Source organism: Caretta caretta, chromosome 2, assembly GCF_965140235.1.
Source record: "Caretta caretta isolate rCarCar2 chromosome 2, rCarCar1.hap1, whole genome shotgun sequence".
Classification (NCBI taxonomy): domain Eukaryota; kingdom Metazoa; phylum Chordata; order Testudines; family Cheloniidae; genus Caretta; species Caretta caretta.
In genome coordinates, this window is record NC_134207.1 from 230,121,451 (window position 1) to 230,147,787 (window position 26,337).

At 40.9% G+C, this 26,337-nt stretch overlaps 1 protein-coding gene across 5 annotated transcripts; it reads right to left on the reverse strand.

Annotated features, from left to right (window-relative positions):
- Positions 1–1,864: 1,864 nt before the first annotated feature.
- On the reverse strand, positions 1,865–26,337 carry HACD1 (3-hydroxyacyl-CoA dehydratase 1). 5 transcript variants are annotated; one of them, XM_048838018.2, is made up of 7 exons: positions 26,124–26,337; positions 20,471–20,588; positions 19,257–19,275; positions 19,085–19,173; positions 14,747–14,868; positions 11,852–12,030; positions 1,865–7,569 (listed from the first exon to the last, which is right to left on the reverse strand). In XM_048838018.2, exons 1-7 carry the CDS (start codon positions 26,126–26,128, stop codon positions 7,487–7,489), a joined length of 615 nt encoding a protein of 204 aa, XP_048693975.1. In that variant the 5' UTR covers positions 26,129–26,337; the 3' UTR covers positions 1,865–7,486. The 5 variants fall into 5 exon arrangements, 3 of the variants coding, with proteins under 3 accessions (XP_048693975.1, XP_048693974.1, XP_048693973.1); XM_048838017.2 differs by having other exon boundaries at positions 19,085–19,167; positions 25,894–26,337; XM_048838016.2 differs by having other exon boundaries at positions 25,894–26,337.

Genomic DNA, 26,337 nt, shown 5'->3' on the forward strand with positions numbered 1-26,337 from the left:
GAGTTTGATGCAAATTCTAATGGGCTTCCAAGGAATACCTTATGATATAATTTGTATTTTGCAGCCGTAAATGCTCAGACTCTTTCTTTCTTTCTTCCACCATTTGAAGGGCTACTCTACTATAGAATGCCATCACATGTAATAAATGAAGAGGCACAGACATTGGATTACACACCATGGATTCTCTTAAAATATAGAAGACAAGGTATTAGGAGTGTTAAATAGTATGCCCATCTGAATCTGTTCTTGCTTGTCATCTGCACTTTGTTCTATTGAATCTGGAATAACCCCTTAAAGGAAGGTAAAATGCCATTCATGGCATGAGCGTAGTTCACCAAGAGCCGACATGTGAAAATCAAAGATGTTCCCTGCCAGCAGCATTCCAAGTTGGGAACGTCAAAAGCAGCTGTGAGGTTTGATCTACCCTGCCTATTTTTAATGGGATGTGTCATTGTTAAAAATAAAAAATACATCTGCAGACATGTAAAGTGAGTTTCTGACACTGGTGATTCAGATTCACATTGGGTGAGAGTGGTATTATACTCAAGAGTGTACCTTTTTTGGCCCACTGTGTAATGAACACACAAAACAGGATGCTTGAATTTCTATGTCCCAGCTAACTGCCATTAAAATCAGTGGATGCTCTTCAATTAACTTTTATAGGAATTGGATTGTTCCTGCCCTCCTTTCAGCTCAAAAGTAAAATAATCCTGTCCTGTATCTTTCAGTAGAAAGAAAGGCCACCTGATCATCTTGCTGAATTAATCCCATTATATACTGGATTATCTGGGTATCAAAATTTTGTATCAAACCGAGACTCTTGGTTTACAACTTCTAGACCTGGGAATCAAAACAAATTATCATCTGATTCAAGTGAAATCTTCACTTACATGTTGTTCCATCCACAGAGCTGCAAGGTCAGTGGTATCCGTTCAGCTAAGGTATCAGCTCTTGTACGTATCTAGTATCAGTACATTTAAAATGTCCACTAATTAAAATTTGCAGCTGTCAATTTTAAATGAAAGAGAATAAGATTTTCATGACAATGTAATGTTGGTTCCATTAAATGTTTATGGCTGGAAAGGTTGGTGTTTGGGAGGCAGAGGAGGGATAAGGGCCCATTCCTTCAAGGTGCGGAATACCCTCAACTCTCATTTGAAGTCACTGGATGCTGAGGATGCTCAGCCCCTTACAAACAGTGCTTAACACCTCACAAGACTGGGCCCTATTTCAAGATCATTATCATAATATTTTGCCTACATACTGGTGATGGAGGAAAATATTGTATAATTCCATCAGTTCTGAGAAGTTTTACCTACTCCTCAAGAGAAAATAAATCAATATTGAGTAGCTGGATGTTTCTCTTTATATCTCAATCATTTAGGACCAAAATCTACTTTAAACAAAATATATTTTGGGGAGTGAAATGTGAAGAGTGGGTGGTGCCAAATTCTGTGCTGTAATATATTTTAGTTAAGATCTCAAGGTGAACTTGTGCAGTAATCCTGGTTATGGAAACATAATATTTGTATTTGCATACCAACCTCCTGTAACCCTCTGAAATGTACAGTTGCATGAACTGACCTCTTGTTAGGTCATCTATATGCTGCAAAATCAAAAATAGACATCCAAGTGTTACTATAGACAACACTTTATAATACAGGGCTCATAATTGTTTGTATAGTTTCTGTTCAATAGCTACAATATTAGCATGTTAGATAAAATCTAAAAGAAACACCTGCAGCTTTAGCTCCACAAATCTTTGCATATAAATACTATGAACTATTTTATTTTATTAAAAGGTCAATATTTTATGATTCACTTCATAAGTCCATCTGTATACATTATGAATATGATACACCAGTTGAGAATATGTAGGTAGGTAAATTTTAATAAATAAATGAGCAACTGCATTACATTTACATTTTGATGACTCTTTAAATACATTTTCTACATGAAAAGATTAGACAAATTAGACTGTGCTTACATTTGTACAAAGCAAGCAACTGGAAAGAAATAAAATATGAACAAGAATGAATTAAGAAGCAAGATGACTGTGAATAAGCCAGACCACATCATATTTTAGTTGATGTAACATGACAAATGGACTATGGTACATTTTGAGTGTTCCCAAAAGCTACCAGTCTAGGGTCTAATCCTGACAGGTGGTGAGTGCCCAAAATTCCCACTGCCTTTGTGGATGTCATGTGGAGTTACATGTGCTAAGCACTTCTTAGAATTATACCCAGTGCCATCTGGAATTGAGGGCTCTCAGCACCTTATAAGAGGTAATTAGTACCATCCAGGATCAAGCTTTTAAGGAGCCAGTGGGGCTATCTGTGAGGTCCCAGAGTTCACAGGATCAGGCTTTTAGAATCTGATAATACAAAGTGTTGATCACCCTCCGAGGTGCTAGACATCTTCCACTCCCATTGAAATCAATCGAAGCTTAAGGCCCTCAAGATCTCTCAGGAGGTATCAGCACCTTACAATGTCAGGCCCTTACACCCCTGCACCTGCATGCAGTTTACTACTAAGGCCCCCCCGATCTTGCAAGTATGTTTGAGAGAGCTCTCCTTGCCAAATTTTAACTTGCTGCTTTCAGGGCATTGGGCTTAGCACACACTAACAATACCACAATAAAGACATGAAAGAAACCACACTAACAACCACTTTGCAGAAATGTCAATTATTTACTTCCTTAAATTTAATTTTCAGTATAATAAAAATAGCTGAACACATTTTAAGAGGTCAAAGTACTGTATCCATACAAAAAAGTGGATATGTAGTGTGGACTTGACCTGTAAGCTGTTTCATAATAAATATCTATAAGCACATTTTAAAATACAAATTATAAAACAAATTTGAATTTATAAAAGGCTTGCAGCATTGTCTTTCAGAAAAATAGCTTCACTAATTCTCTAGGATTAACTGCAGTCAATTTGTCCATCTGAAATTCTCACTTTTACAAAACCCTCTTGTTCAGTCCAGCACACTTACTCTAAGTATTCCTCGTTAAAAATCCCCATGTATCAGTTCTTAACATTAGTTCCTCTTTTTTTCCCTAATAACAGTTGAGCTTGAGCTCAGTTCACCAAAACTGGCTTATGCACATGCCACGTTTAGGTTGTAGATTTGATCAGTTCACAATAAAAACAGAAAGTGTCACTCATCACTTAGGTCAACTACCATGAAGAATCTAAGTATCACAGGCAGAGCAGTGGCAATTCCTAGATTTAACGTTTACATATGTATGTCCTAGATAGAAAGAAGTACGTTCCCTTTGGTTACAGAAAAGCCTTCCACATGTTGCCCTGTGAAATGTGCATTGCAGCTTATTAATTAACATGAAGAGAACGAGGTAACTGGCCATATGTGATTAATGTTATTTAATGGGAATTAGCAGAAGCATGTTGCACAAGTTCTCTAAGGCTATTAATATTGAACTGTACTATACACAGCAGCATAGTACAGAAGTGTTGGCATATTATTGCTTTTACAGAGCCAGCTCCTGAGAGAAATTCATGCTCATGAAGCCTTAGGCAGGGTAGAGTGGAGCACAGAAGCCATGCAAGGTGATTCTGCTTCCCCTTTGTGCATGGAGATCTCCCAAACTGGTCTCCACAGTTCTCCATGGAGAGGGTAGGGATTGTGGTTTAGACTCAGTGTAGCCAACGCAGCCATGTTCTAAGATGCTGTATAGAGCAAGAGAGGGGAGAAATGAACTGTGCCAACTGTTCTTCACAATGGCCAGCATTGGCCATCTTGGGCAGTTAGGGCTGATGCCATTTCTCAGTCCCATGCCCTTTTCTATGGGTTTTGGTCTGATCTCAGGATTAAGCCTTAAGGCATTAAGGGCCAAGTTCTGAAATCAATGGGATTACTCATATGAATAAAGGCCGTCCCACAAATAAACATTACAGAATCAGGCCAGATATTAGCACCTTCAATAAAACACCAAAATAGCATGATGCAAGAGCTGTCATTCACATGAACAGCTTATTAGATACAATATAAAAATGTCAAAGAATTTAATGCTGGAATATATTCCTAACCTTTCATAATAAAGAGGTTCTCAATAAGTTAAAACATTTGTGAATACTGCAGTGAAGATTACAAAGATGGACAAATGTGCCAAATTCAGGTTGGAAACAGAGGGCACCCTAAGAAATTCACACTTGTTTTTAATGCCAATTGTATATAGCATGGAGTAAGTTAGTTCACTATTTCATTATGTTATAAATATGATGCTATGCACACAGACTGAAATACTGGCCTGACTGAAGTCAATGGGGGTTTCAATCTTTGACTTCAGTGGGGCCAGGATTTCACTCACAGTTCTTACTTGCTAACAGAAGATATCAATTTAAAATATATTAATTAGAGCGGAGTGAAAAATTCAGTGAAAGATTTAAAAGAGAGAGAGAGAGAGAGAGATTCAATGTAATTTTCACAGGGAGCTTGTCATCTCACTGGTCTGGCCTTCAGTAACACAGACCTAAAGAGTTATTTTCAGCATGAGGCTGCAGTTTATTGATGTGCAGTTTAACAAGATTCTACTTCAATTGTAAACCACCTTTACGTTTTTTCTTGTTCATGTATTACTATTCAGGACTAGTACATTGCTACTTTGTGCAAGCCAAAAACCAGAATGGTAATGAATGGTGTTGTATTAAGTCATGTTGCATGTATAAAAGGATATCAAAATGCTTACAGCAATTCTTTGCATCTTGTATGACAATATGTTCAACCCACACGCAATACAACCCCGCTCCTCCCCCGGACGAATAACACTGTATTGGAGCTCAGCCCTTCAACTCGTAATCAAAGGACAAACTCATTTGAGTTAGAGTTGCAGGATCAGGCCCTTGGAATAGTCAATTAATTTCAAATAGATCAATAGTCATAGTCTTAAGTAAGCTCAAACCCCCAGTAAAAGGATATTACACTTTGGCACTGAACACAACCCAATCACATTAATTAATTCAAATTCCATGAGAGCCTTCTGCCTGCTCATTGAGAAATAGGTGCTCAGAAGCTGCCCGGGTGTTTCATATGGAACAGAGTGCAAGTTGAATTAAGTTTATCAGAACAATTAATATTTGAAGCACTTTTTATGCAAAAGACACTTAACAAATAAAACTTTTAGTCTAAACATGTAGCATGTATAAGTATTTTGTGCCTCAAGACTGTAAATGTGATATATATTTTAATACATTAAATCATTTCAGCTGCATAAAAATGTATTTTAATAAGTTAACGTAGCACCTTGGATCAATACGCTGTTTTAAAATAGATCAAAAATATTCAGTTTTCAAATTGTCAGAAAAACCATTATTCCATCTCAAGCCTTCTATACACCAATAACTGAAAAGGAAGCTAGTTTACACGTAATGTTGAGATGTGTAAATATGGGAAGTCTAAGACATAAAATTGCAACTTAAGGATATAACAAAGACTTGTTAGTCACATCAGGAAACATTTCCAACTCTTTTTAAAAGTCACAGTATATAATCATTAGAAGTTAGAATCGAAACCACCTTTCAGGTTATCTAGACCCATCCACTGTCAAAGCAAGACTGTTTCCTACAATATGTTTTCTAGTATTCCAAAAAGTTGGGCTTTACATGTCCCAGGAAAAGGAGCTGCCATCATGGGCCTTGGAATATTATTCAGCAACTTAGTAGAGCTCATGGTCAGGATCTTTTTCCTAGTATTCATTTTATATTTTCCATTTATTAATTTCCCCTGACTCCTAATTACAACTCCTAGTACTTAATAATTCCTTTTCCTTCTCAATATTTTCCCCGTAACCACGCTGTACATATTTAATGTTTTAAAGTCAATCTTTCCTACCTCTTACTCATGTCCATTCATTATTTTTATTGCTGTTTTTTGAACTTTCTAGTTTGCCTAAAAATTTCTGCTTTTGAGGTACCCAGAACTTTACATGCTATTTCAGATGTGGACTCAGGCGAATCCCCTAACGAGGGACAATCACATCTCCCTGCTTCACGACATGAAACTTCAGCATATGCAACCCCAAATTGCACTGATCTTTTTTGCTACCACATCGTATTGCAAATGAACATTTAATCTGTGGTCCACTCTCACTTCAGGTCTCTTCCAACTTTATGGCTTTAAATTTCTGCCCATATTTCTAACCTCCATTATATAACTCATCTCTCCATGCTGGTGTTTATAACATCTTTAGCATTATCTGTGATTTTCATTAACATGTTCCTCTTCTAGATTATTAAAGATGTTAAATAGGACCAGATCCAAAACTGTTCCTTGATTACATTATAAAGAGGATGAAACAATTAACTGAAGGAGCAATTAAAAGTGCATAGCTGGCTGATTCAAAATACAATTACATGTCAAGACAGTATTTTAAAGTATTTTTAAATCTTCCATTTTTATCCCATTTGATTAATTGTAAGAAATAAAATACTTTGCCATAGCTGCAGTTTCCACATGTACTTCTGTATTTACTCCTCACCGCCACCCCTCATGTTCCCTAACTCTAGAATACAGAATAAACTGGTAATCAATTCACCAGGACAAAATAAACCTGGGCCACATCATCAGCTATAGCTAGGCATCAAGTAGTAGCAAACTGAAGTACACTACTCTAAATCTGCATGGAGAATCTAGAGTTCAACTCTTTTACAAGCTTATTCTATGATGCTAAGATATGATCCTGCAAGTAAAAGGCTTCAGCTCTTCCAGGCCTTGATCCTGAACCTGAATCTGCTAGCATGGACCACTTCCCCCATGCTGAGTCTCTGGCCTAATGAAGGGTCCAATTCTATTACACTTACTAATGCTTAATTGGACTCTAAAAGTTTCAAAAGGGTAATTGTGAAGGAAGATACTACTTAATGTGAGTAAGGGCTGCAGAATCAGACCCTAAGTAATTATAACCCTAGCTTTAGTTTAGTTTACTTTTAATGGCGTGTTCTCATAAGGTTCAAGAGACACTAAACTCTCAGTTCTGAATATTGACAAAGATTAATATTTTCAAAATAATAAGAAAGGACAAAATTTAAGCCACCTGTCCTATGAAAAAAATCTAATTTATGAAGTATCTATTTTTCAGAATACTGTACTAACTTCCAATATTGCTCATCAACTCTGTTTTTTTTCTTAATGACCACTAGAAGTTTTGTAATAGAAAGCAATTTGGCAAGCTATTCAATCTCCTGCCTCTATTTGTTAATTTATATAAAAAAATTGGGAAGAAAATAGTTTGTCTGAGGAAACAACCAATCAATGAAATAAAAGAATCAAAAGTGAAGCCAAGGATGAAATGCAAAGTCTGAAGACATACTGAATTTACAAAACAATACAATCCATGTTATTTCATGCACAGCCATTTATTCTTGTTCCATGATTTAAAACTTGGACTCATAAGGATCACATGAAGTGTTTTGTTTCCATTTCTTATTGTTCTGTAAAAAGCACCGTGGTTACAAGAGTTGGATTAATCGTCCTTTTCTACAATCACTTCTCCATGAAGCACCTTTCTTCTCTGCCACAGCATATGAAAGTAGAGTTGTGGAAACACTTGATCAAAGAATAAATGAACAAATTAGAGGAAAAAAGGAAAAATACATTTCTAACTGTACACTATTCAGCTGAGGAAAAATTATGGTGATGGAGCAAGTAACACTGGGTTGCTTACAATGGCAAACTATGACTTAAACACTGATGGATCAGTTCACACCACCAAAATCCATGTAGGGATCTGTGCATGCATGTAGGGGTCAATGACTTCTCAGCAACCTCCATGGCTCTGTGGACTCTTCCATGTGGCCCAGGATCTATGCTGAGGGAGGTTTGAATGGGTCAGGACTGGGAGGAGGATGCCAACTTATCTCCCTCTAGTCCTACAGGAAATTGTTGTAATATCCTACCCACTTCACCTCCCCCCATCTCCCACAGGGCTTTCTGGGGTGCTCATCAATGTGGTGTCTGATAAATTCATTAATACCTGTGAAGTTATCTTTACAACACCCCGTCAGGCAAAGTGGTATTATTATCCCCACTTCACAGATGGGAACAAAGAGACTCACCACAGAGAGGTTAAGGCCAAAAGTGTCCACTAATTTTGGGTACCCAATTTGAGATGCCTAGGGCCTGAACATTCTTTTTAGAGCACTTTACAAGTTCAGCTAGTGGCTGAAAGCCCAAGCTATCACATGGGTGGAATCTGTAAAGTTGTGCATGTAAAAACGCTGAAAATGTCTGAGACCATAAAAATTGGATGACACAATGAATCCCAATAATGACTGAACCTGGAGATATTCTGAACAAAAAGAACTAACAGCCAAGCTTGTGGCTGTTTCCATGATTCCACTGACTCAACAGACATTCTAGGCTTCAAAGTGACACACAGACAGAGTGACAGTGTTGAAATCTTATTATATAGATGCACAGCTTTAACTGAATTCAGTTACAGCTATATGTGCTCAACACCTATGCATATCAGGCCATAGGTGACTCAGGTAGGGCACCCAGGAAATGAGGAACACATAATTCCATTTTACTGACTTGCCCAGCATCACATAAGAACTCTGTGACGTAGGCAGGGATAGAATCCAATTCTCTAGGGCAGCATTCAACTGCTTTAAGCACAAGACCATTCCTTCTCTTCCTGCAATCCCCTGCCTCCTTCACTGCACACCTTCCAACTTCTGCAACAAATGAGGCAGGGTCATAGAGATAACCATCTTGTTCACTACATACCCCTGATTCATACCCAGAACACAGTCCATCCTGTGCACTGAATAAAACGGGGGTTCTGTGGGAAAAAAGTCATATGTAATTAAAAACTATGGGTACAATTTTCAAAATAATCTAAATGATTTAGGACCCTTAGTCCCATTTTCAAAAGGGACATAGGTACTTAGGAGTCTAAGTCCCCCTGACTTTCAAGGAGACTTAGGAGCCTAAGTCACTCAGGGATTTTTGAAATTTTTACCCTGTATCATAATACATATGCACCAAGGTGCCTGACTTTGCCATCTTAATGTTATTTTAATCGTAGAACTGTAGAGTTAAAGGGAGATCAAGAGGTCATCTAGTCCAGCCCCCATACTGAGGCAGGATTAAGATGATGTTTCTTTGGGTGTTCCTAGATGTAGTTTCTTTGGGTGTAACTTCCTAATTTTAAACAAAGTAAACTGAAAAAACAGAAATTCCTTCGTGCGGCACCATACTGACCCCTTCATGGGTCATCAGCAGGCTTGAAATCTTAAGCTTCACAGCACAGACCTCAGCCACTTAAGCTAATGCCGCAACAAACAGCAGTAGCAAGCTGTTATCACTGTGGGCCAGACACTAAAAAGGGATGAGACACATAGGACTGTAGCAATTACCACTGTGACTCAGACCCACTGTCTATCTTGTCCAGTGGCCAATACCAGATGCTTCATAGACAGTTGTAAAAAATCACACACTATGTGGATGTGGGATAAAGTGTCATTCACATTAGATCTCATCCTGACCTTTAATAGTTAAACACTGACTTAACCCTTGAAACATAAGGTTTATTTTTGGTAGGTTTCAGAGTAGCAGCCATGTTAGTCTGTATCCGCAAAAAGAAAAGGAGGACTTGTGGCACCTTAGAGACTAACAAATTTATTTGAGCATAAACTTTCATGAGCTTGATGATGATGAAGTGAGCTGTAGCTCACGAACGCTTATGCTCAAATAAATTTGTTAGTCTCTAAGGTGCCACAAGTCCTCCTTTTCTTTTTGAAGATTTATTTTTTGTTATAATGAATTATAAAATTTATAAAAGTTCATAATGTCTGTTATAATTAATTATAACTCTGGATAGTCTCTTTATCCATATTAATACGTAATCCCTTTTTGAATCTTGCTAAATTGTTGGCCTCAACAACAAAGAGTTGAGGGGGCAAAGAGTTCCACAGTTTAATTACACATTGTGTGAAAGAGTATTATCAGTTTTGAATTTCCCACCTTTTGATTTCACTGAATGTTCCCTTGATCTTCTGTTATGGGCCAGGGAGAAGACAAACTCCCAGTCTCCCTTCTCTATACCATTTGTTATTTTAGATATTTTTATCATGTCCCCTCTTATCTGTCTCCTTACTAAGGTAAACAATCCAAGTCTTCAATCGAAATCTCTCTTCATATGAGTTTGCCTCTCACCCTGTGACTACATAGCTTCCTAATAGTCTCTTGTGTGGAACCTTGTCAAAGGCCTTTTGGAACTTGAAATACGTTATGTCAACCACTGCTCCTTTATTCACTAGTTTACTGACACATTCAAAGAATTCTAAGAGATTAGTGAGACATGATTTCATTTTACAGAATGCATACTGATTAGAGCCTATCAATCATGATATTCCAGGTGCTTTGTTATTATCAGTTCAACCAATTTGTCAGGTACAGTTGTAGGGCTTACTGATCTAAAATTCACAGTTTGCCAGTGGGTTTCCAATATATTTTCAGAACAGTAGAGAAACACTGAGAACCAGGAAGCTAAGGGTCTAGTTCAAATTGTGTAAGGCACTGTGTTCTAGTGGTCACAGATCCTTCTCCCCTGTCATCCTCAACATCCCTCCTTCTGCCCTATCCCCTTGCATAATCCTTCCCAACCTGTCCCCATCTGTCTCTGTCCTCCCTGCATCTGTCCTATTCTGCTCCTATCCAAGCCTCCACTCCCAGCTTGCCTTTGTCTCTTCTCTATTCAACTCTGCCCACCCCCAGCCTGTCCCTGTCTCACCTGTTTCTATCCCCCCTGGTCTGTAGACCCCAGCATGCCTCTATCCCTCCCCAGTCTGCCACACCTGTGCCCATGCTGCTCCTCATTTCTCTGCATTTGAGTGAGACAACTTCTCAGTTCTGTCTTGGTGCCAGCATAGGGAGTACTGAGAATACAGGAGAGACAGTCTCTCTGCTGTCAGTTCATGTGTCTAATTCAATAGCGGCTCCCAGGAGGGAGCAATTGCAGGAAAAATCCTGCTTCCCCTGGTCTGAAGCATGCTCAGTGAACTCTCTGGGGGTGCAGCATGTTCAATGTTGTTGGAACAAAGTTCTGTAGGAGTGGAGCGCAGCATGCTCAGTGCAGATGGAATTTTTAGAGAATTTTGCTGCTAGCCTCTAACAAACCTTTACCGAGTATGTGCAAACCATGATTTTCAGAGGCTAATTTTAGATGGATTTTCATGAAGATTGCAAAATGCTCATCCCTGACACCAACAGGGGTCCAAATTTCAAGTTCTTTCTCCAAACAGTGGAGGGGCTTGAGCTTCTCAACAAAATGGTAGTAGGATTCTTTTAACATAAACAACAAATCTTATTTTTCCCTAATCTTGTTCTAGGAAATGGCTAAACCATTTTCACTGAAGCTTTCCAAATATATTCAGCCTGAGGCAGACACTCAGCATGTAAAATTTCTGCCTAAGCAGTTCAAGTGTGGCAAAATTTTAACTAACTAGGTCCTATAAAGTATTAGGCAAAGGTAACTACAGGCATTACTGCAAGCTCTGCCTATAATTCAGGGATTCTCAAACTTCACTGCACTGCAACCCCCTACTGACAACAAAAATTACTACATGACCCCAGGAAGGGGGATTGAAGCCTGAGTCCACCGGAGCCCTGCCGCCCAGGGCTGAAGCCGAAGTCAAAGCCCCACTCCCCAGAGCTGAAGCCTTTGGACTTTGACCCTAGGCGGCAGGGCTCGGGCTTTGGCCCCAGCAAGTCTAACCACCAGCCCTAGCGACCCCATTAAAATGGGATCCTGACCCACAGTTTGAGAACGGCTGCATAATTTATTATTGTGTTGTTGGTATTATTAAAGTATAATAGTACTTACATGGTATATATGAGGCCATGACAATAATAAGGAAGTAGTAGTAGTCAAAAGAGACATTATACTTGTTGGGAAGTCTCAGTGAAAAGATGCCTGTCTTCTTCACATAAGGTAATGCAGCATAAATCGTTAGAAGTTCACCAGCAACTCCAGCAGGATACAAGATGATAAAAAAGTTGTATCTGAAGAAAAATAAATCTAAGAATTATTTTCTTGAAAGATAAATTCATGTTGTAACATTTCTTGTTTTGATGATTAGTGGCACAGCAATGAACTACAGTAGTTTCCTGCAAGAGAAAACCAAGGGCCAGACCCTGAGCTGGTATAAATGAGCACAACTTCACTGACTTTAATAGAGTTATGTTGATTTATACTAGATGAGGATCTGGCCCTAATCCCTTACATTTAGTTTGCAGTAATATCAAAATGTTTTAATGTTTTTCCAATGTTAAAGATAAAGATTCGAAGTTTGGAAAACTGTTGTATCGTCTAGTAATCTTGTTTTGGTTGATTTAGAGCCTGATCCTGGTGCCATTGATTGGTCTGGGAGCAGGCCTGGACCAATAATAAGTAGGAATACATATCTTCATCACAGCCCATGCACACTGGTCCAAGTGCATCCCTTCCCCATTGTAATTCTATTGAAGTTAATGGAATCTTAAGATACCTAGGAAGCTTGTTCCTCCCATTGTCATATGGGGAAGCTAACAATGGACTGCATCTGCCACTTACATGAATGGGAATTACTGATGCAAAAGCATCTGTGTGTGAGACCAGATATCTCAATGAACCCATTTTAGAACAAATAGACCAACTTTCAAATAAATGATAAAGCAAAGGCACTGAAAGAAGCCAACTACTTTGAATACCATATGCTACATACATGGTGGAAAAGTAAGAAACTGAAATCAGCAATGTTTTGAAAAATTCTCATGCAAGGTAAGACATACAGATGCAATCATTCACAAAGAACTGTTCTCTTGAGTTCAGGCTGGAGAAAGCAATGACAGCTGCCTCACAGGGTCTGAAATAAATGTATAATATGCATTCTATGACCAAACCAGATGAGTTTTAAAATGGCAGCAACTGAATATGAAACTCCCTAGTAATCGATGGGCTTAGCAAGCTCGTACATCAAACAGAACAGATTAGGTGAGACGTAACAAGAAACTGATGGCATAACTCCAAATACACCTTGGCCATATGCAGAACAGAAACAAACCAAAAATGGGGTATTCTGAATTAAAATGTAGGTGTATTTATTCTATTTAATAGGGAAAGACAAAGCTTTTATCATTCAAAATAAAAAGCTAGTGATCCCAAAGCATTAAACAGAAGTTTACTATGGTTTGCACATGTGTATTGATATATAGCTATATATACAAAAAAGGACAAAACTCATCAAAGCAGGGGAAGAGGTGGGTGGGTCGGGGGGAAGAGAAGAGAAGACACAACTCAGATAAGCCAATGGATTTGTGCCCATTTGTGCTAGCTATAAATTTCCCCTGATTCCTGATGTCAGCCCTTGGTAAGATATGTGACAGAAGAACTCATTTTCAAATGTTTGTTTTCCAGTATATTTCACACACATATAAGGCTCTTTTGTCAGAATGACTATTTTTCCTACTGCCTTATTATATTTTGAATGGAAAAAACCCTCTAACTTGGAAGCATTGGGAGTATCTGATAGGTTGATATTTTTCAAATGTGTTTTTAAATTTAAAGCCTAAATGTATATTCAATTAAAGACAGGGGATCTTTAACTGTTTATTTTTTTAAGTCTGCCATTTAGTCTTAAACATGCCAAAACCTACCACATACTGTACAAGCAGAAAGACAATGTATTATAAGAATGGATATAAATATCAGCCATATCAAAGAAGTGCATTAGAAGCATCAGAACTGTGTTGTCTACAAAACAAAAATAAAGCAAAATAAATAAACAAAAATATATTTTTGGATAAATATGGACAAATCATCTATAATGAATTTTTAAAAAGACTTATCTGCTTCATAAAAAGCAAAGTCTGTTCTGGATATATATTTATTGTTCATTCAATAATTACAGAGGATGCAATTCATCCAGTTAAGCTTCATGGTAAATACCCAGCCTAAACACAATCAGTAATGTATTTCACATTCAGTAACATACTCAAGTATTGACATCTCAAGTCAAGGTTACGTCTATAAAAAAGATGCCCTTGTTGTTTGGACTAAGCTACTTAAAATATTAACGAAGGCTTTGTAAAACCTCTAATTAAATCATAAATTCAATACAGAATAAGGGACAAAGCCTATAAGGTGATGAGAGCCCAAAGCTCCCAGCAACTTCACAGGACTGAGTGGCCATTCTGGCCCCCGTCCTGCAAAGACTTATGTATGTGCTCAGCTTTATGAACTTGGAATAGTCCCATCACAGTTAGCACTCACAGTGTCTATGGGTAAGTCCTTGTAGAATCTGGGCCTACATTTGTAAACACCTAGATTTCTGGCAACAAAAGGTTTTGTTTTTCTTTATTGCATAGTGTAAGAGGATACATGGTATGATCATTTTTAAAAAAAAGATAATTTAGTACATTTTAAATTGTATTCAAAATGCAACTTACATTTCTAAAAGTTAAAAGGTAATCCTGCAAGCATAAAACAAAAGGATGACTAGTAAATGAAAATAACTATCAAACAAAGAAATTAAAAAACAAATCACATCCAAATATCTGAGCTAAAATATTCTTTACATTTTAAACCAAATGGCAATATTCCTAAATACACAAGGCAACCAACCGCATTCTTCTGACACAAAGCCAAAGCTCACACATCTGTTCTCCTGTGTGTTAGCTCAGCATGCATGAAATTAGCATGCACAGAACTATGAGAAACTAAACTGCAAGACATCTCCACCTGGCCCATTTAATGAAGTATGGCAAATGGTTGAGCAGGTTGAATGTGTAGAAGGAATATCGTGTAATCTCTGTCACAGTCCAAACGACCAGAAAAAGAATAACGCTCTCCTCATTCTGGATCTGTGAAAGTATAAAGAACCAACATTTTCTTCACCCTTAAACTTCTTTTCTATGCAAGCGGCAATAGACTTCCACTTAAGACATTTGGAATAGAACTAAGAATTTGAGAAGAAGGAAAACTGGGGTATCAAAAATCAGCACCTGTAGTCACCATCATGTTAACTTTTCTATTACAGGTATTGACCAACATACTGAAATTTTGCTAACTGTGCAGTACAAAGTGACTGTAACCATTGTAAATACATCAAAACACTGAACTATTTCGTTGATTTAATTCCTTCTTTTGCTTACCCTGCATCTGCCCTTTCAATTTGCTCTATTTCTTCTGATTTTTGGTCTAATTGCTTGTGTTTATCCTCTCCCTTTCTTTTTCTCAAAATACTATGTATAATATTTCTCTTCCATTTTAGAGTGGACAAACATCACATCACACTACTCTTCGTCTTGTCTGTCTTCTTATGTTCACCTAGCCCATGTCTGTTGTTGCTTTCCCCACTCCTGCTTATTAATGTCTTCGCAATACACAAGATAATTCCATTTTGTTCAGTGTACTCCATGGGCTACAAAGTGAAACCTGACAGCAGAAGATCAGGTTGGCGTGCTCAGGAGTTTGCAGGACAGTTAGGCAGTTGGGAGAGGGTCGATCACTGAAGGAGGAGGAGTGAGAGGATCAAGAGCTGTAGGTGAATATACTCATCTGCAGTGTTTTAAAGATTCAAGTTCTGAGTAGTTAAACTGCCTCCTCAGTAGGTAGCATATCTACCTGCTGCTTCAAATATCAGATCCTTTGGGGAGGGGAATCCCCAACTGTGCAAAGATGATGGTAGGGGGTCTTTTACAAATAAAACCTTCTGAGAAGGAGAATTACACACAAGTGATTTAATTATTTTCTTTAAAAGGGGAGGAATTTGGTAATAGGCTTCTGTGCCTGAAGGCTGAAAACCTCCTGGGATTTCTAGAAAATAAAATACAGAGACATTTTTTGTTCCAAACACAGAAAAGAGAAACACTGTTTTTCAACAAAATGCAACCTAGTGACAAAGCTTTAATGCTTTTCAAAGATTCTGAACACTCACAGCTAGGAGATGCAGATGCTCAGCACCTCTGAAAATTAGGCCCAATATGTGTAAATTGGAAACAAGATTTAACTTTTATTTAAAAAAAATAAGAGGGTTAGGACAAATCTCAATAACAAAAGCAAAAAAACAAACAAACTGAAATACAAAGATATTCAAATATAGGTAAGGGAGAAGAAGAGAATTAGGCTACTCTCCACCTGAAGTAGATAAGAGGCTAACACAGACAGGCTAAACCTGTATTTGGGTCACAATGCTAAATGCAAGCAATAGTTCTTTGAATAAGTATGTAGAGAATTCCATGTGGTTGCCTCGCAAATCTCCTGGACAAGTAGTGAGGCTGGCTATCATCAATAACAGGCCTATAACTACATATCCCAGAGGTAGGCAAACTACGGTTCGCGGGCCACATCCAGCCCACGGGACCGTCCTGCCTGGCCCCTGAGCTCCCGGCCAGGTTAGCCTCCGGCCCTTCCCCCCCGACCCTCCTCCCATGCAGCTGTGCGGCTTGTGCCCACCCATCTCCCAGGCTTTCCAATAAGCCTGTCCTGCTGCTCTGAGCAGCATGGTAAAGGGGCGGGGGAATTGGATAAGGGGCAGGAAGTCCCGGGGGGTAGTCAGGCGGCGGTTGGATGGGGCGGAGGTTCGGGGGGCAGGGGGGCAAGGTCAGAAGACAGGGAGCAGTGGGGGTTGGATGGGGGGTGAGGTCCCGGGGGGGGCAGGGAGCAGGGGGGGCTGGATAGGGGGTGGGATCCTGTGGGGGCAGTTAGGGACTGGGGTCCCGGGAGGGGGCGATCAGGGGACAAGGAGTGGGGTGGGGGGTTGGATGGGTCAGGGTGCCTGTCAGGGGTCGGGGGTGTGGATAGGAGTCGGGGCAGTCAGGGGACAGGGAGGGTTGCATAGGGGGTGGGGTCCTGGGGGGGCGGTTAGGGGCGGAGGGTCCAAGGAGGGGGCGGTCAGGGACAAGGAGTGGGGTGGGGTGGGGGTGGGGTTGGATGGGTTGGAGGTTCTGAGGTGGGCGGGAAGTGGCGGATAGGGAGCGGGGGGCCAGGCTGTTTGCAGAAGCACAGCTTTCCCTACCCAGCCCTTGATACCATTTAGCAACCTCAACGTGGCCCTCGGGCCAAAAAGTTTGCCCAACCCTGACATATCGGATACCCTCACATGACCCTGAATGTTCAGGCATGCAAAGAAATAACAATGAGAAATGCATTCAGACAGACATTTAGACATGGGGATTTTTTGATGTAGTTTGACCTACTATATTGAAATCAAGTGAAACAAAGAGCTGGGTGGACAAGGTTTAGTCCATTCCACATAAAGGTAGAATGATGACAATCAGTGATATATGCCCTCGCCTCGATCTACTCGTCCAATGTAACCAACAAATGGTTCACTTCTTGAACATTTTTTCTTTTCTTCTAAAAGCAAAACAAGAAGCAGTTACCTTAAAAAAATTTTAAGATAAACCTACTCGGTATTACAAAAAAGGGAGGCAAAGGAAACAAAGTGTATAAGAGAGCTCTCTTCTGTGAACAGATAAAAAGGGAATTGACAATGGAGGCAGTTTCTGCCTGGCTGTTATATCTCATCAGCAGTTAGGCATGTGCCACCTGCTGGTGAGAAAGTTTAAAGGCTCAGCATCTTGAGTTAAGAAAGTTCTAACCCAAGTCACACACAGAAGCACAGACCCAAAAGTTGGGATCCATTACTCGATATTTACCTTTAGAGAACAGGAATTTCAAGCCTTGCAAAGAAAATAAAATTCAGACGAACTAAACTATAAGTCCTAGTCCATTCATTACAAGAATCATAAATTCCTTGCATCATTTTTCCTTGGGGTAACAAAACAGTAGAATCTACATTAAAATCTATAACCAACCACATAAATAACACTTTCAGGGGCAGTTTGGTAATTTTCATATGCTGGGAGGTTTTCTCTGTTTTTTTTTAATGATGGCCTATTACAGTGGCATGCTGTGAACCTATAATATTAATATAATATTAATTTAAAATTTTTGAGAAAGGATTTAATACAAACTACAAAGAAAACATCAATGTAAAATGTCACAACAGTGTTTATCCAGATACATTCAGTTTAAGAATGATTTCCATTTGTACATTCAACACATGCTAATTGAAGTTCTTTTTCAAAGTGGAATGGTTGACAGTATGGTACATTTGTTGATGAACAGAAGCTCTACCCCTTAATCTTGCTTAACAGACAGATCAAACCTGGCAGCAACCCAATATGTCTCAGTTGTCCCTCTCCAATGGCATTTACCAGCATCCTGTGTGTAAACAACTGTAAACTATAGCGGGGTGGGCAAACTACGGCCCAGGGGCCGCATCCAGCCCTTCAGACGTTTTAATCTGGTCCTCAAGCTCCTGCCAGGGAGCAGGGTCTGGGGCTTGCCCCGCTCCAGTGCTCCAGCAGGGAAGCGAGGTTGGGGGCTTGCCCCGCTCCGCGCGTGATGTGACTCCGTGCGGCTCCCAGAAGCAGCGGCATGTCCCCCCTCTGGCTCCTACATGTAGGGGCAGCCAGGGGACTCCGCATGCTGCCCCCGCAGTTCCAATTCACTGGGAACCACATAGGAAATGGAGCAGGGACATGCCTGCACTCCCGACCCCCTGCCCCAGCCCTGATCCCCCTCCTGCCTTCCGAACCCCTCAGTCCCAGCCCAGAGCACCCTCCTGCACCCCCAACCCCTCATCCCCACCCCAGAGCCTGCACCCCCAGCCGGAGCCCCCACACACACACCCGCACCCCAACCCCCTGCCCCAGCCCGGAGCCCCTTCCCACACCCTGAACTCTTCATTTCTGGCCCCACCCCAGAGCCCGCACCCCCAGCCCCTCCCGCACCCCAACCCCCAATTTTGTAAGCATTCATGGCCCCCCACACAATTTTCATACCCAGATGTGGCCCTTGGGCTAAAAAGTTTGCCCATCCATGAACTATAGGCTTGAACCTGTAAGTTCTCTACCTGTAGAACTTTGACTGAAGTTTGTAAGAGCCCCCTGTATGGAGCATTTGCCAGATCCTATTACTTGTTAAATAACACTTCCTGCTAAAATGAGCTTTTTATTAATAATCAGCCCTTCCTGTAAAGAGTAAAACAGAATTTGCTCATGCACCCACCTGTTTTATACTGTGTGTTATAAACCATACCATGAAGATTCTTGAACTCACTTGGACCCCAGTCACAAGCACAGAGGTGTGAACTATTCCTTAAAAAGAGAAATACATTATCTATGTCCCATAATTCCTGTTTGTAATCAGTTAAGTGAGAAATTAAAAGCAAAAGACTCACCAACTGCACAGTGGACTACCTGTCAATAAAAATAAGTATAAATTAAAAGTCACTGGTTTAAAATCATTTTACTGTTTGCAGTATAAACAAAGACATTGCTGCTGTTAACATAAATCTAAACTTACTCCTAGTCCTTTACTCCTTATTCAGACTACACTTTCATTGACTTTATCGGCAGCAAAAATTAAGATGTCAAGGCCAAATTCTGTGAGGTGCCAATTACCCTGAATTCCTATGCTGCACTCCTCACAGAATCAGGCCCTTGGTTTGTAATACCACTGAATCAAGACTGACTTGCTTACCGAAGGAACTTTTACATAAGGCTGATTTTCATATACATACACACACCTTGCTCTTCAGCTTCAAAACCAAACCTCAGTTTCACATGCAACATCTTATCCAGATCAGAATTCTTCTGGAAAATTTAAAGCAAGATACATACGGTGTTTCAGATATACAAGGATTTTAAAATTTTTGTTGTTCATTTTAGAAGATTTTTATTAATTCTTTTTCAAATTAAATCCTTGACTAGTGTTGATGGGTTCAGGTAGAATTATTTAGAAGTGTAAAGGTATTATTATAATATAAAAACCAAAACACAGATGACCATACATGTTAAAAGAGGCACATGTATTATATACATACATCTGCTTGATGAATGTATTATATATCAATATCAGTCTGATGCATGCTTTGCCAAGTGCACTCAGCCTCCAGAGTGCTTTGCAAATGTGGAAAGTCATAGTTCAATGAAAGACTAGTAGCAAACCATATGGGGCATGTGGGTCCAGTCTGGAAGGAGCAAAAGAGAGAAAGCCATATGGGGGATAATGAATCGAGTATGGAGAATGAGAAGGAAGCAATCATCTGTGGAGGAGGGCAGGGTGTCTGCAAAGGAATAGGCTCCATAAGGAATGGAGTCCCTGTTTGGCTTGCAAGATCTGTCTCTGAGCAATTCTTAAGCATTTTTGAAATGCAAAAAAATCATAAGCAAATAATTTAGTAGCCTAGAGTTAATGTTACAATAGATATCCATTCCCTTCAACCAACCTCCTCTCTCCCCCAGAAAAACACCTTAAAAATAAATGAAGTTAGAAAGACTGGAAATTCTGAGATATTCTTTCATCCTTAACTCCATGTTAATGAAGTTTTGTTTTTTTCTGCTGAGGGTAAATATTTTCCAATCAAGCAATGTGTAGCATTTAAAAATTTACCTCAAGCACAGCAAATGTCTGGAAAAATTTAAGTGTCTTTTGAATAGTTTTGTATAAGCCTTTGTATGTTCCTTTCTGCATGTAAAACCGAGCCATGGCAATAGCCAATACCAGCCACCTAGAAAAGAAAGAGAATGGATAATTTTCAAATGAGAATTCTAAGAACACCCAGGTATCTAAATTATTCATTACATTACTTTCATCTCAAATATTTGACGGAGAATTTTGATTTTCTACTGATGTTGTTTAAAAAGAGATTGACAATATAATTTAAAATATAGCAAAATCCATTAACTATTTAGCTCCTGTACCCTACTTTGTGAAAAAGTATAGAGAGAATGTCTTGCTGCTCTTTGCAAAGAGCCCTCTTTGTTACATAGCTAAGGTGTTCTCTTTTCCATGGTATGGACCATATCTTTATTATTCAGAGAGTATTAATTCACATATTTTAGCTGTTTTTAACATGACTTAGCAGTTAAAAAAAAAATGCCAACTTCAGGTGCCAGCCACTCTCAATATACCAGCAGTTGTCCCCTCTGCACAACTTGGTGTAATGGTTCTAGTATAGACTACAGTTCTTTTTCCAATATAATTTCAAATCCCAAATTGCTTATCATAGTTTCATAGCATTAGGATATTGAAAAATGTACATGAAATTTAAAAAAATATTTGAATATATGTATTTTGTTTTCTTAAAACATATTGAAAAGTAAACACCGTGGCCAACATTTCCAACCTTGGTCTCAATCCTGCAAGGAGCTCTGTGTGAGGGGACCTCTGAGAGTGGGGTTCTACCCACACAAAGCTCTTTGAAGGACTAGCACATAGGGACTTAAGGCCAAGACTGGAAAAAGCAACTAGTGATTCTGAGTGCCTCAGTTTGTGGGTGTCCATTTTGAGACACCAATAAAGGGGTCCAATTTTCAGAAAGTGTTGTATACCCATCCTCAGAAAATCAGGCCAATTTAAAGTGTCTAAAGTTGGGCACTCAAAAATCCAGGCATCCAGAATCACTAGTCACTTTTGAAAATTTTGGCCAAAGTGGATAGTTCTGGAACTGACATGTTGGTAATCGTGTACTGATATTAAGTGTGGATTTTTTTTTAAATATGCATTCTGCTGTTATTCAAATGAAAGAAAGCAAAAATAACAGTTAGTCAAATTAAAGCTTTCTTCATTGAGATCAAACAAATCTGAGCTAAAATAAATTTTATAATCACCTAAGGCAGGGGTTGGCAACCTTTGGCGTGCAGCCCATCAGGGTAATCTGCTGGCGGGCCACGAGACGTTTTGTTTACGTTGACTGTCCACAGACATGGCCCCCTGCAGCTCCCATTGGCCACGGTTCGCTGTTCCCGGCCAATGGGAGCTGCGGGAAGCCTGCCGGGAATAGGGGCTGCAGTCCCTAAATATTGCTTACATTAAGTTTTGTGGCCACTTAGCAGGGGACTCAGTAGTGGCACAGAGCTAGCCCTTTTAGGAGACCTGCCTACCTGTGAGAGGCTCCTGTAAAGAAAAGCCAAGTCAGACACACCTGGAAGGAATTTTAAATCTCTAGGTGGCTAGCTGGTAGCTAATTACCTAATGAGCTTGACAAAGGGTTACCAGAGATTAGCTGAGGTGGATCCTTGAGACAGGAAGCTTTTGAGGGCAGAAGAATTCACCAGAGCAAGGGACCTGGAAGGTCTGCTCAGAGGGGTAGGGAATTCCAAATAGTGGCAGAAGGGCCAGCCTGTCAGAACTGTGTGCTTCCTAGAGAAGGGCTACTACTGACAGATCTCTGCACACCCTCCCTTGGCTCTAGGGAAGAATTCTTCCCAGTGAGTGTCAAGAGTGTCTGGAGAAGGGACCTGAATTGAGAGAAAACCCTGTTGGAGGAGAGTGGTAGACTCAGGTAGGAATTAATAAACCGAGACTGACTGTGTCTCCCAGATAAGATGCTGGGGTGAGGGTTGCTGGTATTTTTATTGGGTCTTTGGTTAATAAATTAGACCCTTCAGAAGGCCACGTAAAGCCTCAGTGACCTTATTGATGACATTAGGGGAAAGTGAGTCTGGGAGCACCTACAGCTCCACACTTGGCCAGAAGGGGACACTACTGGATAGGTACACCCTGTGACAATAGCCCTCTCACCTCCAAGCCTTTCTTTCAATATGTGAAACTCACATGCAACTGGGCTCCACCATACACTGCAAATGTGGATTCTCTCATCATGCCTATTCTACACCTGTTCCCCTGTGTGTAGTGTAACTACCAAGGTTCCATAATGCTGCGGCACAGGGTGAATTCCAATTCCTGTCCTAAGAATGAAACACAAGTGCCAGTTAAGCAACACCCACAGATATTATTTCAGCTTCTTATGGCTAGTGTAAAAATCTGAGTAAATTTTTGTAGAGTATAAAATTAGAGTGGATTCCAGCTACTGCTGAAATCAGTGGATTATTTTAACTTCAGCAATACATGTTGCCTTCACAATAAGGCTTTCCTGGGTTCTAAATGTTTTGTATTTTAGAGTAAAGTGTGTGTCAAAGGAGAATTATAATGGATTTTTATATGGTTGGCAATATGGCAGGTGACAGCAGTACCTTTACATAAGAGGTACCCTGAGAAGCCATATTATATCTGACCAAAAAGGCAGTAAGTATAAACCAAAAAGGTTCCCTGAATCTCATTTTGCAACAAAAAGGGAACATGAAATGTCTTCTCTGACTTAACAAAAAACAAAAGTTGGTAGGTCTCTTGCTTAGAGAGGTTATTCTTTAAAAAAGTACTTCCACAGACCATTTTATTGGGTCTTCAGCTTGCAACTTTTTTTTTTATTGTGTCCCAAATGGGCCTTTGTATTGCATACAGAAAAATGGCAACTTTCACTGAACATCAGACAAGCATTCAGTGTGAAACAGAAAATACCCTACACGATAAATTCCCCCGAGGGAGGCTTTCGGAGGCCCAAAGGACAGTTACGGGCCTAACTTCCATTGACTTTCAATGGGATTTGGACACTTACCTGCCATTTTTGCTTTTGAACATCACCTACGCATTTACCAGTATGTTTGTCTTTCTTTTTTCCTATCCCACACAAGAAACAAAGGGCCCACTTTTACAACTGCTGGTGGCTCTCAACTACCAGAGACTTTGACGGGATATGTGGGGCTTCAGCACTTGCAGGGATCACAACTAAAATAGATGGCAAAGAGTCCTGTGGCATCTTTTTGACTAACAGACATATTGGAGCATAAGCTTTTGTGGGGGATTACCCACTTCGTCAGTTGTATGTGTATTCACCCATGAAAGCTTATGCTCCAATACATCTGTTAGTCTATAAGGTGCCACAGGACTCTTTGCCGCTTTTACAGCTCCAGACTAACACAGCTACCCTTCTGATACTTAATTAAAATAAAGGTTTCTACCTTAAAAGTCTGTGGCAGGAGCCCAGTGCTCATGAGCAAATGAACAACAAAGCAAGGGGTGGACTGTTAAGAAATACAATGAGGAAACACAGCAATTCCAAACTAGCAAAGATTATGAACAACGAATAAAAACACTAATTAAAGCTGACACAAACATACCTTCATAAAGCCCCCATGCCTGACTTCAACAATTCCCTTTGTAAAATGTTCCAATGTCGAATTAAGTATTGAAGTATTGAACTAAGTATTGAAATTTGTGGGAGTTTGACAATTTTCAAAAAGAAAAGGAGGACTTGTGGCACCTTAGAGACTAACAATTTTATTTGAGCATAAGTCTTCTTGAGCTACAGCTCACTTCATTTATTCAGTGGATGCATCCGATGAAGTGAGCTGTAGCTCATGAAAGTTTATGCTCAAATAAATTGGTTAGTCTCTAAGGTGCCACAAGTACTCCTTTTCTTTTGCAGATACAGACTAACACGGCTGCTACTCTGAAACCTGACAATTTTCAGTCATTCGACAGAAAATTAAGTCAGTTTAAGTATGTTATGAAAAATACTGCTATTAACATGATAAATCTTGAAAAGGAATGAAAATACATACATCAGCCACTTAAATATAAGCCAGAATTCCCTTAGCCTTAAAACTTAATACCAATACTAGAATCCATTGTAACACTGGGCATCAGTTTAAATGCACTCCTGGGCTTATTAACAGTTCGACCCCAATGCATTCAAATTGGAATGGCCCCTACCAGTAGTTGAATTGAGGACAAAAATTGAAATGACATACTAAGCCAAATTCAACGTTGGTAAGTGGGTACAAATGCACTGAGTTTTGTCTGCTTGTGTCAGGTCTGAATTTGGCCTGTAACCTCTGTTTTCAATACTGAGAGACTGATCTGTAGAGCAGCAGGTTGGGAGACCAAGATGGAGCTAGAAGAAGGAAACTAATGTCTTAAAATACTGTTTCAATATCAGTTAACTATTTATCAGTGATGCTGCTTAGTCTGAAGCCAAGATGGTTTTTCAATATAATAGTAAAAAGAAAAGGAGTACTCGTGGCACCTTAGAGGCTAACCAATTTATTTGAGCATAAGCTTTCTTGAGCTACAGCTCACTTCATCGGATGCATCCGATGAAGTGAGCTGTAGCTCAAGAAAGCTTATGCTCAAATAAATTGGTTAGCCTCTAAGGTGCCACGAGTACTCCTTTTCTTTTTGCGAATACAGACTAACACGGCTGCTACTCAGAAATATAATAGTAGTAATCATTTCTTGCAGTTAATTCTTAACATGGCAGATGGAAGAAATTAATATACGTTGCCTGTCTCCGGAGTGCTCTCCAAAGCAAGAATTTGAACCAAAGCTATTTAGAAACTTTGGGCAGGCAGTACCACCTGGTGCTGCTGGGAGCCAGTGGGTCTCAAACTACTCTGAAAACTTTATTAAACCATTGATCCCGCCCTCGGCGTGGGAGGAAAACGAGGAATCCTGCTGTAACAACGCGTTTACAGCCACTTCGCAACCCCCCAGAAGCCTTCACTGGCAGCTTGAGACCGCAAGTCTGCCAAGGCTCCTCGGACAGGGCGGTGCCCGAGCTGGCAGTCAGCCTCAGCCCTGCTCAGAGCGGGGCCCGCGGCGCAGGGGAGCCGCCTGCAGCCAGCAGCTCCCGCTCCACGCGGAGCCGGCTCAGCGCGCGGGGGCGGCCGCGGTGCCTTACGCCAAGGGGAGCCCCCAGCCCCGGCAGCGCCGCCCGGCATTCCTGGCTCGGGCTATACTTAACCTCCCCGCCGGGCTGCGAGATGACGCGCTCGCGGCCGCACCGTATTAGGAAATGCCAGGCGGGCGAGGGCTCGCCCTGCAGGCAGCCGCCTCTGCCGCCCTCTGCTAGAGCAGAGCCGCCCCCCCGCCCCCGGTCGCAAGGCCTCCGCCTCTCAGCCCGGCTCCCGCCGCAGCCCGCTCCCCCTCGCCCCGCCGCGTCTGTCCGGCCCGCAGCGCGCCCCGGCACGCACCCGGCGGTCATGGCGATGTTGTAGCCGATGAGCCAAGCTGTGGCCAAGGCGCCCAGGCGCCTCTTCCTGCCCTTCTCCTTCTCCTCCAGCGAGCCGCCGCCGCCGGCCCCGTCCTCCTCGCTGGACGCCATGGTTTGCCCGAGGCCAGGGGGGAGACGCGCGGCGGAGGAGGGGCGCAGGCAGGGGCTGGGCTGAAGCCGCGCTGACAGCTGGAGCTGACTCTCGCTCACCCCATCTGTCTTCACGGCGGGCTGCTGCTGCTGCTGCCCCCGGCCAGCGGCTCACATGGTGTCGCCGGCTCCTCCTTTCTCCTCCAGCGGCTCCTCAGGTCACACGGTGCCCCCCTCCCCCAGCCCAGCTGGCCGGCAGCGTGGAGAGAGGCTAACGCCCCGACCCTAACGCGATTGCTGCGCCGCGCGGTTCCCAGTCTGGCTTCCCTGACTT

Coding starts and splice junctions, on each gene's coding strand:
- HACD1 (XM_048838016.2), bottom strand. CDS start 26,024: ATGGCGTCCAGCGAGGAGGACGGGGCCGGCGGCGGCGGCTCGCTGGAG. Junction 20,589..25,893: donor AACATCGCCATGACCGCCGG/GTGCGTGCCGGG, acceptor TTTCTTTTCTAG/GTGGCTGGTATTGGCTATTG. Junction 7,570..11,851: donor CATGGCCTCATATATACCAT/GTAAGTACTATT, acceptor TCTTTGATCAAG/TGTTTCCACAACTCTACTTT.